This window comes from Nylanderia fulva, unplaced genomic scaffold (assembly GCF_048542155.1).
Source record: "Nylanderia fulva isolate GAGA-0341 unplaced genomic scaffold, ASM4854215v1 Scaffold144, whole genome shotgun sequence".
In the NCBI taxonomy this organism is placed as follows: domain Eukaryota; kingdom Metazoa; phylum Arthropoda; class Insecta; order Hymenoptera; family Formicidae; genus Nylanderia; species Nylanderia fulva.
In genome coordinates this window covers 10,001-25,874 of record NW_028189666.1, presented here as the reverse complement: position 1 = coordinate 25,874, position 15,874 = coordinate 10,001, and the positions used below count along the sequence as shown (strand labels likewise).

General features: G+C 34.9%; 2 protein-coding genes across 2 annotated transcripts; one reads left to right on the top strand and one right to left on the bottom strand.

Annotated features, from left to right (window-relative positions):
- Window positions 1-2,080: 2,080 nt before the first annotated feature.
- LOC146724188 (uncharacterized) lies at window positions 2,081-4,683 on the top strand. The gene is made up of 2 exons (XM_085480342.1): window positions 2,081-2,317; window positions 3,226-4,683. The coding sequence occupies exons 1-2, from the start codon at window positions 2,081-2,083 to the stop codon at window positions 4,681-4,683; spliced, it is 1,695 nt and encodes a 564-aa protein (XP_085336468.1).
- Window positions 4,684-5,333: 650 nt separating this feature from the next.
- Window positions 5,334-10,625, bottom strand: LOC146724187 (uncharacterized). The gene is made up of 2 exons (XM_085480341.1): window positions 10,584-10,625; window positions 5,334-7,223 (listed from the first exon to the last, which is right to left on the bottom strand). Exons 1-2 carry the CDS (start codon window positions 10,623-10,625, stop codon window positions 5,334-5,336), a joined length of 1,932 nt encoding a protein of 643 aa, XP_085336467.1.
- Window positions 10,626-15,874: the final 5,249 nt, after the last annotated feature.

Sequence of the window (15,874 nt, the reverse complement as noted above, 5' to 3'; positions counted from 1 at the left end):
ATCATGTTAAATCATTATATTCCTTATTAATTTGATTGCATAGAAAATATTTAATTATCACGCACATGATTTTATATAATAAACAATTATCTCATCAATATGAATATGTGCAGATATAATATAATAAATATAAATATGTGAATATATTATTCTGTTTGCAATTTTTAATTATTAAATTATATTATTTCCAAATTATATGCATAATAGATATGCAACAAAACTATTATTATTAACAATATATATTTGCAATCCAGATATTATATGAAACTATTCACACACAAGAAAAATAATATTTTGAAAAGTAATTGCTGGTGTACGATTACATTTTTGTTTAATTGGCAAACAAATATTTAATAAAATTTATTAATTTAAAAAAAGGAAAAAGAAAAATGAATCTTTTCAATATAAAAAAAATATAAATATATAAATAAATATATAATAACAAAATATATACATTCTAAGCATTTAAATAATAATACAATTTTAAAACAAGACCATTTATATAAATATTTATATACAACGTATTCTAATTATGTTATTCAATATTTTTCAATATTTCTCTCTAATAATTTATTTATAATAAATAAACACAATTTGAATGTAATACGTGATTGCCATTTTCCAAATTATGTAAGCGATTATCTAATCGTGTACATAAATATTTATTTTACTATTATTTTGTAAATATACCTAAAACGATAACTTTGGAATGTTTTAAATATATATCAATTGAGATATTTCATTTGAAATATTTTTAATATATACTATGATGAAATATTTCAATTGTAACATTTATGAATTATATCAAAAACAAATACGTAAAATGTATCATTTGAAATCTAAATGAAACAATTTGAAACATTGCATGTATATTTCATGTTTAGTGGGTTAACGTTAACAGGAATTTTCAAGATCTCTGCAAGGTCAAATGAATATCAGCATCATCTGTCTTTCTTCAAATCCTATGGTGTTTGTTTGAAACATTTTTTCGTCTTGCATATTTAACAAGTTTATTTAAATGTCGTAGGAAGTTTTATTATCAATAAATCATCAATGCCTCTTAAAAATTCTTGTTTAATCTGTAAGTAAATCCTGTATTTATAAATCTTGTTTGTACAGAAATACCTATTTCATAAGTAAATTTTGTACTTATTAAATATCTCGAAAGTATATAGGAAAATTTCAGACAAAAGTTGTTTAGTTTAAAGGGAAAACAAAGATAGGCATTTAACTTCGATTGGTATTCATCATTTTGTGCATAAAAATCTTGAGGTAAGATTATTGAATCAAATATATAGTGAAGAATCGATAAATTAAAAAAAAATAGAATATTTCTATTTATAAAAAAAATTAGATTTACTTCAAATTTTCGATTATGATTTTTAATTTTAAGAAATTTTAGGTCTACTGCAATGATGATTTATTTACAATAATAATAAATAAATACTATTTTGACGTGTCAATGTGATTACGTGAATTACAAGTACTATACAAAAGAAAAATGAACAGATGTAATTTCATTTCTTTTTAACTGCAGTTTCTGAAGTATTGTTTAATTAGTGTAATAATTTTGAATCTTTGCATATGTTTATTAAAATAATTTATAATGTATTTATATAACTTTTTTATTTTACAGATCCGGAAAAATAAAAAAAAATTAATCGGCTGCTCAGGCGCTGTATAAAAGCTGCCATAAGCGCTGAATTAGAACATCGGCTGCTAATAGCGCTGAATTTTGGCTTGCCCTAGACGCCTGCATCCAATTACAAAAATTAATTTTGTTCGGCCTATTACGTATCCAAACTAAAATTATTCGCTATTATAGCGTTTTCGTCTGTAATAGCGCAGATTTTTGGCTTGCCCGTGGCGCCTATACAATTAGAAAAAGTATTTTTGTTTTGGGTCTATTACACATCCAAATTAACAGTATTCGCTTTTGTAGCATTTTAGTCTGCAATATCTCAGACCTTTCGCCTGCTCTAGGCGTCTAATTAGAAAAATCTTATTTGATACTTGCATCACTAGAAGGCTGCCCCAAACGCCGTATATCTATAACTAAAACTGTCCCAAACAACTGAAAATGGATCATCAGTGTCACAAGTTCCATTATGGCAATAAGGAAAAGAATATTTTGGCTTTCAAAGAATGGTTGACGGAAACGATGATAGACAGTTTCCATGCGCTACTCGAGAGCAATTCTGATTATGCACCTCGACCTGTATGGTTGACAATATTTCCCGATCAGATTGTTCCACTGAATATTTCAAAGAAGAAGCATTTGCAAATACTGCACAGTGATTTTGGTGGTGGACATTGGGTTGCTTGCCATTACGATGCAAAATCTATTATTATATATGATTCTCATGAAGGTAGTCGTAATGCAAATATACATAATTTGAATGGAGAAATTCGAATTTTTGTGGACAGATTATTTCCCTTTCATGATTGTCAAAACAATCTAATAGTTTTTCCTAAAGTTCAGTCGCAAGGTGACGGTTATAATTGTGGTCCTATGGCAATTGCGATTGTTACATCTATTCTGTTTGGCGTAAATCCTTGCATCGTGACGTATAATCAATCGTTGCTAAGACCTCATTTGTCCGCAATGTTTGAAAAACAAACAATAACTCATTTTCCGTACCTCTATGATTCAATTGCTCCATTAACGCTACTGCCGTTGGAGACATTGAAAAGACGAGAGAGGGATGCACTGAGAAAAAGACTTGCACGTAGTAAGGAAACTGAGGAACAGCGTTCGAAACGAATCGAAAAAGATGCTTTTTCTCACAAAGAAAAATATTTTATGAATCCTGCAACAAAACGTCAGATAATGCGTGATCAGTACCATAAGGATCCTGAAACAAAACGTCAGATAATGCGTGATCAGTACCATAAGGATCCTGAAACAAAACGTCAGATAATGCATGATCAGTACCATAAGGATCCTGAAACAAAACGTCAGATGGTGCGTGATCAGTACCATAAGGATCCTGAAACAAAACGTCAGATGGTGCGTGATCAGTACCATAAGGATCCTGAAACAAAACGTCAGATGATGCGTGATCAGTACCATAAGGATCCTGAAACAAAACGTCAGATGATGCGTGATCAGTACCATAAGGATCCTGAAACAAAACTTCAGATGGTGCGTGATCAGTACCAAAAGGATCCTGAAACAAAGCGTCAAAAAATGCGTGATATAACGTTCGCAACGCTCGTACCCAGACGAAAACACAATGCGATGCCTCTCACTCGCACCCGCATGCTCTCCGGTCCGATGAGCTGGTCGCCGCTCATAATTTTTGGATTCGACGGATTCAACTCAATCTATTTGCTGACGACATAGCTCGCCTAAAACAACTACGTTGCGTCTCAAAAACTAGTCCATTAGCTTCGCTTTCTCCTTACATAGACAGAGACAGCTTGTTACGCGTTCGAGGCCGATTAAAGCACGCAAGCCTGTCAGATGACGCTAAACATCCGCTAATTTTAAAATCACATCCATTGGTCCACCTCCTTATCAAACAGATTCATGTTGCGGCCCTACACGCCGGTCCGCAACTCACACTCACGCTCCTGCGACAACAGTATTGGCTAATTCGCGCTCGCGCCACTGAGCGTACCGTCCTCTACCAATGTATTGTGTGCACACGGGAGAATGCACGCGTGCCCGAACAGCTTATGGGCGACCTGCCGGATTTCCGCGTGAACCCGACTTCACGCGCCTTTAATCATACCGGCGTCGATTACGCGGGTCCGTTACTAGTGCGTACGACTAAAGGTCGTGGTCATAAAGCCCAAAAAGCTTACCTCGCAATTTTTGTATGCATGACCACGAAAGCACTGCACCTAGACGCAGTATCGGATTATACTACCGCGTCGTTCCTTGCCGCGTATCATCGTTTTACCGCACGTCGTGGCATTCCGCATGCAATGTACTCCGATCACGGTACCACGTTTCAAGGTGCCGATCAAGAGCTTACGGCCTCCTTCCATGCAGCCACGCGTGATCCAGCATTTCAAAATTACATAGCTCAAGAAAATACTGCATGGCATTTCATACCTCCCGCTGCGCCGCATTTCGGAGGCCTATGGGAGGCTGCCGTACGCTCTGTGAAACATCACATTAAACGCGCTATTGGAACGCACACCTTAACGTTCGAAGAGATAACCACATTACTATGCCGTATCGAACTTTTCTTAAATTCTCGTCCCATCGCTTCCGTGTCCGACGCTTTAGACGATTATACCGCTCTGACTCCGGGTCATTTTTTGATCGGCGCATCCTTAAGCTCGATCCCGGAGCCGAGCTTACTCGAACTCGCCGAAAATCGTTTATCTCGCTGGCAACTAGTGCAGCAATTAAGCGAACGCGTCTGGAAGGCATGGAAAGATACGTATTTGAATACCTTACAACAACGCCCTAAATGGCGTTCTGTACAAACTCTAGCCACACCCGGTAGATTAGTCTTACTTCGCGATCCACTTGCCCCTCCAAGTCGATGGAAGCTTGGGCGTATAGTTAAATGCCATCCAGGCAGCGATCGGCTCGTTCGAGTCGTTACTGTTAAAACGGCTGAATCCGAGTTCAAGCGCCCCATTACAAAACTTTGTTTTCTTCCGGTCGACATCAACAATGATAGCGAACATCATTCCGCCATGGTGGGCGGCATTGGATTGTAACTGTCCGATTGAATATTGTAAATTTACGTTAAATTTCATTGACCGCAAATATTGTATTCATATCGAATGTCAATCACATTCGAGGCGGACGGTATGTTGACGCATATCATAAATTTGTATAATCAATAGACTCTTATATTAATCGCTCGTATATCAACGGAAAGGTTCGATCGTTCGAACCGACACACGACAACATTATCGACCTTGTTCACCATCCCATGTGATAAGAGTCACGCTGTCACGTGTACATTTTATTTACTCCTATTCTTTCGTCGCTCCGATTCGCCGAAACAAACATCCGATCCCGAGAAAGAGGGGATTCCGTGACGAAAACTCGGAACGCTCCCAAAAACCGAGAATCAGATCTCTGCGAACCGTGCTATCGATCAGCTGCAAATACAAGTAAACATATGTTCGTTGCTGTAATCACTTTCCTCTCGGAGCGAGCCTTCACGAGGCTGTACAAGCCACCAGTCGATCAACAATAATTTGAATTAGAGCGACGCCGTCGCGCCTACTGATATCGACAACAGAAACTATAGATAATTACCAGTTCATATCTACAAAATATCTACGATTTTAACCGAATTGAATAAGAAATATAAAAATATTTGATTAAAATACAGTAATTAATTATGAATGTAATAAGTTCATACTTCCACAAAATATTGGCAAATCTTCTGGGCTTTATGACCACGACCTTTAGTCGTACGCACTAGTAACGGACCCGCGTAATCGACGCCGGTATGATTAAAGGCGCGTGAAGTCGGGTTCACGCGGAAATCCGGCAGGTCGCCCATAAGCTGTTCGGGCACGCGTGCATTCTCCCGTGTGCACACAATACATTGGTAGAGGACGGTACGCACAGTGGCGCGAGCGCGAATTAGCCAATACTGTTGTCGCAGGAGCGTGAGTGTGAGTTGCGGACCGGCGTGTAGGGCCGCAACATGAATCTGTTTGATAAGGAGGTGGACCAATGGATGTGATTTTAAAATTAGCGGATGTTTAGCGTCATCTGACAGGCTTGCGTGCTTTAATCGGCCTCGAACGCGTAACAAGCTGTCTCTGTCTATGTAAGGAGAAAGCGAAGCTAATGGACTAGTTTTTGAGACGCAACGTAGTTGTTTTAGGCGAGCTATGTCGTCAGCAAATAGATTGAGTTGAATCCGTCGAATCCAAAAATTATGAGCGGCGACCAGCTCATCGGACCGGAGAGCATGCGGGTGCGAGTGAGAGGCATCGCATTGTGTTTTCGTCTGGGTACGAGCGTTGCGAACGAAACGAAGGATATACGCGGTGACGCGCAGTAATTTTGGCCACGAGGAAAATCGGGATTCAAGCTCCCAATGGTTTACCGAGCATGTCGCGCAAGCTTTTGAATCGCGTAATTCACTATGCGTTGCCGGGATGTCGGATATGACTGGCCATTGATCGGACGAATGTGATAACCATGGTGGGCCGTGCCACCAAAGTTGGTGATTAATAAGAGAGGCAGGGTCGGTACCGCGAGATGCGCAATCTGCGGGGTTGTCGTGCGTGGGCACGTGATTCCATTTTCCATTGGGAAGAAGCTGTTGCATTTTTGAGACTCTATTCGCGACAAACGTCTTCCACCGCGAGGGACTTTGACGTATCCAAGCGAGGACGACCATGGAATCGCTCCAACACCAATAATCGATATCGGGAAGGTGAAGAGCAGAACGAGCGAAATCTATGAGTTGTGCTAGTAGGAGCGCAGCGCAAAGCTCCAAACGCGGGACGCTAATGGTTTTGAGCGGCGCAACTTTAGACTTAGCGAGGATCAGAGTATTGGTAATGCAACCGTCGCCCGAAATGACACGGAGGTAAAGCGCTGCCGCATACGCTCGCGTGGAGGCGTCTGCGAATCCGTGTAATTCAATTCTGTTGTTCGGATGATACTGCGTCCAGCGCGGAATAGTTAACTGCTCAAGGAGAGGCAACGTCAATTGAAATGTTTCCCATTCGCGCAACATCTGGGCGGGAAGCTCGTCATCCCAATCAGACTTCGTCAACCAGAGATGCTGCAGGAAAATTTTCGCGGTTACGATAACGGGAGCTACCCACCCGAGTGGGTCGAAGAGTTGCGCGATGACTGATAATATTCCGCGCTTAGTTTTCGCGACTGTTATTAAATTCGAAACTTGAAAGGTGAAGATATCGTGTTCCGGTTTCCAGGTAACTCCGAGAATTTTAATGGAATCGTGATCGTGCAAATCTTTGTTGGTTGCGAGTCCATGGTCGGAAGGATCGAGATCTTCAAGGAGCGTAGGGCAATTGCTCGCCCACTTACGCAAACGAAAACAGCCTTGAGATAGCAACGAAATTAACTGATCTCGTGTTTGTTTGGCAGTTTCAAGGTCGTCGGCGCCGAAAGTACAGTCGTCGACGTACGTTTGCTGTAATAGAACCGGTACCGCGAGCGGAAACTGTGAGCCTTCGTCCTCGGCTAATTGCCGTAAGACTCGCAAGGCCAAGAATGGGGCAGCGGCGGTGCCGTAAGTGACGGTAGAAGTCGGGTCCTCTCATAAAAATAATAACGAGATTATAGTCATCCGTGTACGAAACATTTTTTTCCTTCCCCGATGGTCCATAGAAAATATTAAGAATTAGAAGATTGATTGTTACACTATTACTTATATACAGAAACATATCCCGATTTTACGATTGTTTTATATTCCATGGTATGCGCAAATTCAGCAGAAAATCAAAACTATTATTTTTTCAAGAGGATAGTTGGATGATATTCAATATGCACAAATTGATAAATAATCGATCATTTGACTCTATGACTTAATTACTCGTCTTCATTTAACACACACATACACACAATTGATATTATTTTATTTTTGTTTGTATATTTATTCAAATTATCGTATAAAAATCTGAAATATTCATTACTATATATATAATAGTTTTAAAAATGTTTTTGTGTAATGTTCTGCATTATTTAATATATAATTAGGTATACATCAGTGTTTTTTTATCTTTATATCAATCATCTTAAAATTATATATTTATAAATTGTATTTTATGCTAATCATAAGAAAAATTATAAAAAGTTATTATATTTAAAAATTAATATAATAATAAGTGCAAAGTAACATACAATTTTCGTAACATACATGTTACAGAAATTACAAACTGATTAAATAAAAATTATTGTAAGAAGTTAATCGGAATCCAATTAGAAAATATGGGTGCAAAGTCACTGTACTAGCTCTCATATGTTTTAGGTGAAATCAGCAGTGCGCTGTCGAAGGAGACAAAATAAATAAGATTATTTTTGCCAAGTTTATAGATGTCTGCCTTAATACTAAATATCATATTTTAAAATTATTACTGTGATGAAACCTAGACTAGTGATAACCAAAAATTATTGTTACATTATTAGTTTAAAAATATTGGAAATTATGTATGAAAAATGTGTCATATTTCATGGTTTTGAGAGAATGTGGATCATGTGCTGAATTTTTATTCTGATCATTATAAAGAGAATGTATAACGTGCGTGCGTGCGTGCGTGCGTGCGTGCGTCGTGCGCGCGTGTGTGTGTTTGTGTGTGTGTGGGTTAATACACTTTTTTTTTGGATAGCTAGATAGCGTTTATGTGTTCAAACATGTAACTATTTCACAATCTTTTATACTTACATTCAGATAACGTTTATTTATTATAAATAATCACATACCAGTGTCTCACTACCTCATGTACATATATGTATATATATGTATGTTATATAATATATGTATGTTAGGTTTTAAATTAATTTTTTTTTGTCGCACGCAAGTCTTTAATGTTTATATTTTGTTATTGCAATTTTTTTGATGTCATTATATATTTTAAATACATTATTTTTCAGATATGTTTAAGATTCTGTAAGATTTGGGAGATATAGTTTTGACGCGGACTTAACAACTTTTTTTAACCTTTTTTAAAATGAAATTTTTTATACATATACAAAACATTTATGAGTTCATTATAAAAAATTCCGAAGAAAACCAAAAAAAGCTTGTTACATAAGATTCTCTCTAAAACGATTTTTAATAATTATAAAGTGATAAGTCAAATTGTATTTGCATTATGATAAGTAATGAACAAACTATCAATACGTTACCTTAAAGAATTGATAATCCTAACTCTTTGATTACTGTGGAATGTGAATGTCCAAAGCTCTTAGGTTATATTTCAGTCAATTAACAATCAAAGAGCTTTATCACAATAAGCGTAGACCTATAATATTTAATTACACGCTATGGTTAATAAGTCCAATACAATATCAGAACACGATAAAATGTTTTATTTCCTTTATTAAATTTAATTAATTTATTATTAAGAAATAGAATTGTAATATTTTCAAGTATTCTACAAAGTCAATGATATTTTACAAAAATAATAAAATTTTAATAACTTAAATTGTATATATTTGTTGCACGTAACGTTTTCACCAACAGATTTAGAATATAATCATGTTAAATCATTATATTCCTTATTAATTTGATTGCATAGAAAATATTTAATTATCACGCACATGATTTTATATAATAAACAATTATCTCATCAATATGAATATGTGCAGATATAATATAATAAATATAAATATGTGAATATATTATTCTGTTTGCAATTTTTAATTATTAAATTATATTATTTCCAAATTATATGCATAATAGATATGCAACAAAACTATTATTATTAACAATATATATTTGCAATCCAGATATTATATGAAACTATTCACACACAAGAAAATAATATTTTGAAAAGTAATTGCTACGATTACATTTTTGTTTAATTGGCAAACAAATATTTAATAAAATTTATTAATTTAAAAAAAGGAAAAGAAAAATGAATCTTTTCAATATAAAAAAATATAAATATATAAATAAATATATAATAACAAAATATATACATTCTAAGCATTTAAATAATAATACAATTTTAAAACAAGACCATTTATATAAATATTTATATACAACGTATTCTAATTATGTTATTCAATATTTTTCAATATTTCTCTCTAATAATTTATTTATAATAAATAAACACAATTTGAATGTAATACGTGATTGCCATTTTCCAAATTATGTAAGCGATTATCTAATCGTGTACATAAATATTTATTTTACTATTATTTTGTAAATATACCTAAAACGATAACTTTGGAATGTTTTAAATATATATCAATTGAGATATTTCATTTGAAATATTTTTAATATATACTATGATGAAATATTTCAATTGTAACATTTATGAATTATATCAAAAACAAATAAATGTATCATTTGAAATCTAAATGAAACAATTTGAAACATTGCATGTATATTTCATGTTTAGTGGGTTAACGTTAACAGGAATTTTCAAGATCTCTGCAAGGTCAAATGAATATCAGCATCATCTGTCTTTCTTCAAATCCTATGGTGTTTGTTTGAAACATTTTTTCGTCTTGCATATTTAACAAGTTTATTTAAATGTCGTAGGAAGTTTTATTATCAATAAATCATCAATGCCTCTTAAAAATTCTTGTTTAATCTGTAGTACTGTAATAATCCTGTATTTATCAATCTTGTTGTACAGAAATAACCTATTTTCATAAGTAAATTTTGTTTGTCTCCCTCTTCTCAGCACTCGAGGCCGATGGCACATACACGAAACTCTCCCACTCGCGCATATATTCCTCCACTCTGTACTTACACAAAGGTGCGGCTAGCCTGCATTGTGGCGCTGTAATCCTCTCTACTCGTCAGGTGCACCGGCCCTGACCTTTTGCGTTTGTCTCTGCGGTCACCTGCGGCACCTTCTGCCTACTCTTCGTAGGATTCCCTATAGCTTTTCTCCTAAACTATATCCTAGGGTCTGATGGCGGAATTTGTGGAGCAGAGTACAATAGCGCTAATTGCTGCAAGAGCAGCTCTCAACATCTCCATCCCGTACATTCGTTAAAATAAGAATATTTCTATTTATAAAAAAAAATAATTTACTTCAATTTTTCGATTATGATTTTAATTTTAAGACAAATTTTATAAGTCTCTGCAATGATGATTTATATTTACAATATAATAATAAATACTAATTTTGAAAACGTGTCAATGTGATTACGTGAATTACAAGTACTATACAAAAGAAAAATGAACAGATGTAATTTCATTTCTTTTTAACTGCAGTTTCTGAAGTATTGTTTAATTAGTGTAATAATTTTGAATCTTTGCATATGTTTATTAAAATAATTTATAATGTATTTATATAACTTTTTTATTTTACAGATCCGGAAAAATAAAAAAAAATTAATCGGCTGCTCAGGCGCTGTATAAAAGCTGCCATAAGCGCTGAATTAGAACATCGGCTGCTAATAGCGCTGAATTTTGGCTTGCCCTAGACGCCTGCATCCAATTACAAAAATTAATTTTGTTCGGCCTATTACGTATCCAAACTAAAATTATTCGCTATTATAGCGTTTTCGTCTGTAATAGCGCAGATTTTTGGCTTGCCCGTGGCGCCTATACAATTAGAAAAAGTATTTTTGTTTTGGGTCTATTACACATCCAAATTAACAGTATTCGCTTTTGTAGCATTTTAGTCTGCAATATCTCAGACCTTTCGCCTGCTCTAGGCGTCTAATTAGAAAAATCTTATTTGATACTTGCATCACTAGAAGGCTGCCCCAAACGCCGTATATCTATAACTAAAACTGTCCCAAACAACTGAAAATGGATCATCAGTGTCACAAGTTCCATTATGGCAATAAGGAAAAGAATATTTTGGCTTTCAAAGAATGGTTGACGGAAACGATGATAGACAGTTTCCATGCGCTACTCGAGAGCAATTCTGATTATGCACCTCGACCTGTATGGTTGACAATATTTCCCGATCAGATTGTTCCACTGAATAATTCAAAGAAGAAGCATTTGCAAATACTGCACAGTGATTTTGGTGGTGGACATTGGGTTGCTTGCCATTACGATGCAAAATCTATTATTATATATGATTCTCATGAAGGTAGTCGTAATGCAAATATACATAATTTGAATGGAGAAATTCGAATTTTTGTGGACAGATTATTTCCCTTTCAAGATTGTCAAAACAATCTAATAGTTTTTCTTTCCTAAAGTTCAGTCGCAAGGTGACGGTTATAATTGTGGTCCTATGGCAATTGCGATTGTTACATCTATTCTGTTTGGCGTAAATCCTTGCATCGTGACGTATAATCAATCGTTGCTAAGACCTCATTTGTCCGCAATGTTTGAAAAACAAACAATAACTCATTTTCCGTACCTCTATGATTCAATTGCTCCATTAACGCTACTGCCGTTGGAGACATTGAAAAGACGAGAGAGGGATGCACTGAGAAAAAGACTTGCACGTAGTAAGGAAACTGAGGAACAGCGTTCGAAACAAATCGAAAAAGATGCTTTTTCTCACAAAGAAAAATATTTTATGAATCCTGCAACAAAACGTCAGATAATGCGTGATCAGTACCATAAGGATCCTGAAACAAAACGTCAGATAATGCATGATCAGTACCATAAGGATCCTGAAACAAAACGTCAGATAGTGCGTGATCAGTACCATAAGGATCCTGAAACAAAACGTCAGATGGTGTACCATAAGGATCCTGAAACAAAACGTCAGATGGTGCGTGATCAGTACCATAAGGATCCTGAAACAAAACGTCAGATGATGCGTGATCAGTACCATAAAGATTCTGAAACAAAACGTCAGATGGTGCGTGATCAGTACCATAAGGATCCTGAAACAAAACTTCAGATGGTGCGTGATCAGTACCAAAAGGATCCTGAAACAAAGCGTCAAAAAATGCGTGATATAACGTTCGCAACGCTCGTACCCAGACGAAAACACAATGCGATGCCTCTCACTCGCACCCGCATGCTCTCCGGTCCGATGAGCTGGTCGCCGCTCATAATTTTTGTATTCGACGGATTCAACTCAATCTATTTGCTGACGACATAGCTCGCCTAAAACAACTACGTTGCGTCTCAAAAACTAGTCCATTAGCTTCGCTTTCTCCTTACATAGACAGAGACAGCTTGTTACGCGTTCGAGGCCGATTAAAGCACGCAAGCCTGTCAGATGACGCTAAACATCCGCTAATTTTAAAATCACATCCATTGGTCCACCTCCTTATCAAACAGATTCATGTTGCGGCCCTACACGCCGGTCCGCAACTCACACTCACGCTCTTGCGACAACAGTATTGGCTAATTCGCGCTCGCGCCACTGTGCGTACCGTCCTCTACCAATGTATTGTGTGCACACGGGAGAATGCACGCGTGCCCGAACAGCTTATGGGCGACCTGCCGGATTTCCGCGTGAACCCGACTTCACGCGCCTTTAATCATACCGGCGTCGATTACGCGGGTCCGTTACTAGTGCGTACGACTAAAGGTCGTGGTCATAAAGCCCAGAAGATTTGCCAATATTTTGTGGAAGTATGAACTTATTACATTCATAATTAATTACTGTATTTTAATCAAATATTTTTATATTTCTTATTCAATTCGGTTAAAATCGTAGATATTTTGTAGATATGAACTGGTAATTATCTATAGTTTCTGTTGTCGATATCAGTAGGCGCGACGGCGTCGCTCTAATTCAAATTATTGTTGATCGACTTGTACAGCCTCGTGAAGGCTCGCTCCGAGAGGAAAGTGATTACAGCAACGAACATATGTTTACTTGTATTTGCAGCTGATCGATAGCACGATTCGCAGAGATCTGATTCTCGGTTTTCGGGAGCGTTCCGAGTTTTCGTCACGGAATCCTCTCTTTCTCGGGATCGGATGTTTGTTTCGGCGAATCGGAGCGACGAAAGAATAGGAGTAAATAAAATGTACACGTGACAGCGTGACTCTTATCACATGGGATGGTGAACAAGGTCGATAATGTTGTCGTGTGTCGGTTCGAACGATCAAACCTTTCCGTTGATATACGAGCGATTAATATAAGAGTCTATTGATTATACAAATTTATGACATGCGTCAACAGTTTCTGTATTCGAAAGTCCGGAGGAGATTAAAAAAAGAAACATTTTTCAATATTTCTGTGTATGTAGATGTGGTTGACTATGCATTGCCATATCTGTAAGATTTATGATTAAAATATATACTTCACTGTAAATGTTTTCATAGGCTACGTTTTGATATTTACTGCCAGTATTATAAATCTGTAGTACATAATATAAAATATAGATTTTCAACTAGCAGAATGAATATCAAAAAGCAGCCTTAGCCTTAGCTGTTAATTTTAAATATACATGCTTTTATTTTAGATGGAAGCATACTTCTTGGAGATGCTGCATATCCATGCCTTCTCCAATTAATTACTCCATATCGGGATAATGGACATTTGACACAGGCCCAAAGAAATTTTAATCGTATACACAGTCAATGCAGAATTTCAGTTGAGCATGGATTTGGAATACTGAAACAACGTTTCAGACAGTTATATTTCCTCAAGTTGAGGAATATGCAATTTATCGTCAAATTCATCTTCGCTTGCTGCGTTCTTCACAATTTGGCTGACTTGGATGATTTGCAACACATGGAAGAACCTGAAGTCGACAACCATGCTGATATAAATGCGCAGGTATTGTTACATAATGTCCCAGCAGCAGATAGAAATGAAGATCCGGATGATGATCGACATGGTCGCGATCTCAGAGACGAATTATGTAGACAACTGTTTCAACGATGATTTGAATAAGAGTATCCAAATAAATTTGTTTAAATATTATGTTCTAATATTAATATTTAAATATTATGTTTATTATTTTTTTAAATATCGATATCGTGTCGTTGTCAACGTCGACATATCACATACTGCATTGTATCAATCTGTGTCGTTCAATTAAAAATATGTATGATATGTATTTAATGTACAAAACTATCAAAGTGCTTTCAAATATTTATGTTTTTTTAGTTATAAAAATTAGGAAACAATGTACAATTATAGTTTCAAGATTATAACGATTATAACCATAACGATTACACAAATATATTTCATTTATTAATAATTATGAATATTACGATTATATATCTTCTATTCAGCTCATTTTAATTAAAAATTATTAAAGTTTGATATTAAATTTTATAAAATAAATTCTTATGTAATATGTAAGACAACAAATAAAACAATTTTGTTAAAAATTTATCCATACATCAGTCTTTTATTGTCATATACGCCTATTTTTCATACAAATAGAGAAATATAACTGCATAATGCAAATATATATTTTATTATGATTTTTTATCGATAATTAACAAAAAAATGTAAATTGAACAAGAAATGACAGTTTTGATTTTCAATCACGTTTTGTACGCTTGACTGCAAGTAAATAATGCTGCTTTATTATGTAAAAAAAAACTCGATAAGTAAATGCAGCTTTTCCCAATTAAAAAAACTCAATAAATAAATGCAGCTTTTTTCAACTAAAAGAACTCAATAAGTAAATGTAGCTTTCCTCTCTTGCAGAGCTTGATACAGCTTTGTCACGCTGTTTATCAAAATAACAGAAAATAAATAAATAAAAAACTAAAATAAACTTTAATAAAATAAAAGTTATTTCAACTTGAAATAAAAATTTTAAATAAAATTAACAAAATTATATAAATTTTAAATACATATAACTTCATTTACGTAAAATGTTCATAAAGTTTGTAACTTTGGTTATAAAGTAAAAAATGAAGTGATTGAAAATGTGTACATTTATTAGCTTTTTTTTACCTTTGAATCCTGTAGAGTTACACATTTTTCCCAATGATGAAAGATCTAATTATTAGATCTAATTAAGATATAATTATTGTAAAAACCAACACACTTGTCTTTTAACAAAATTAAAATTAAACTTAATAAACTGTTCATAAATTTTATAAATTTGTAATAATATCTTATTAACATTTTTTAAAAGACAATGTGTCTATTTTTATAATTACTATATCTGACAGATCTTGTCAGGAAAAATGTGTAACTTCGCAGAATTTATATGTAGATAAGATTAATAAATGTGTTTTACTACATTTTCTCCTTTAAGTAGGCAAAGGAACAAACTTTATGAATGTCTTATGTATACATATAATTTAGTAAACCTTCAGTCTTATTATATCTTATTAATCTTCTTCGTCTGATAATTCTTGTGTTGAGTTTTTCATGGTACAACGTT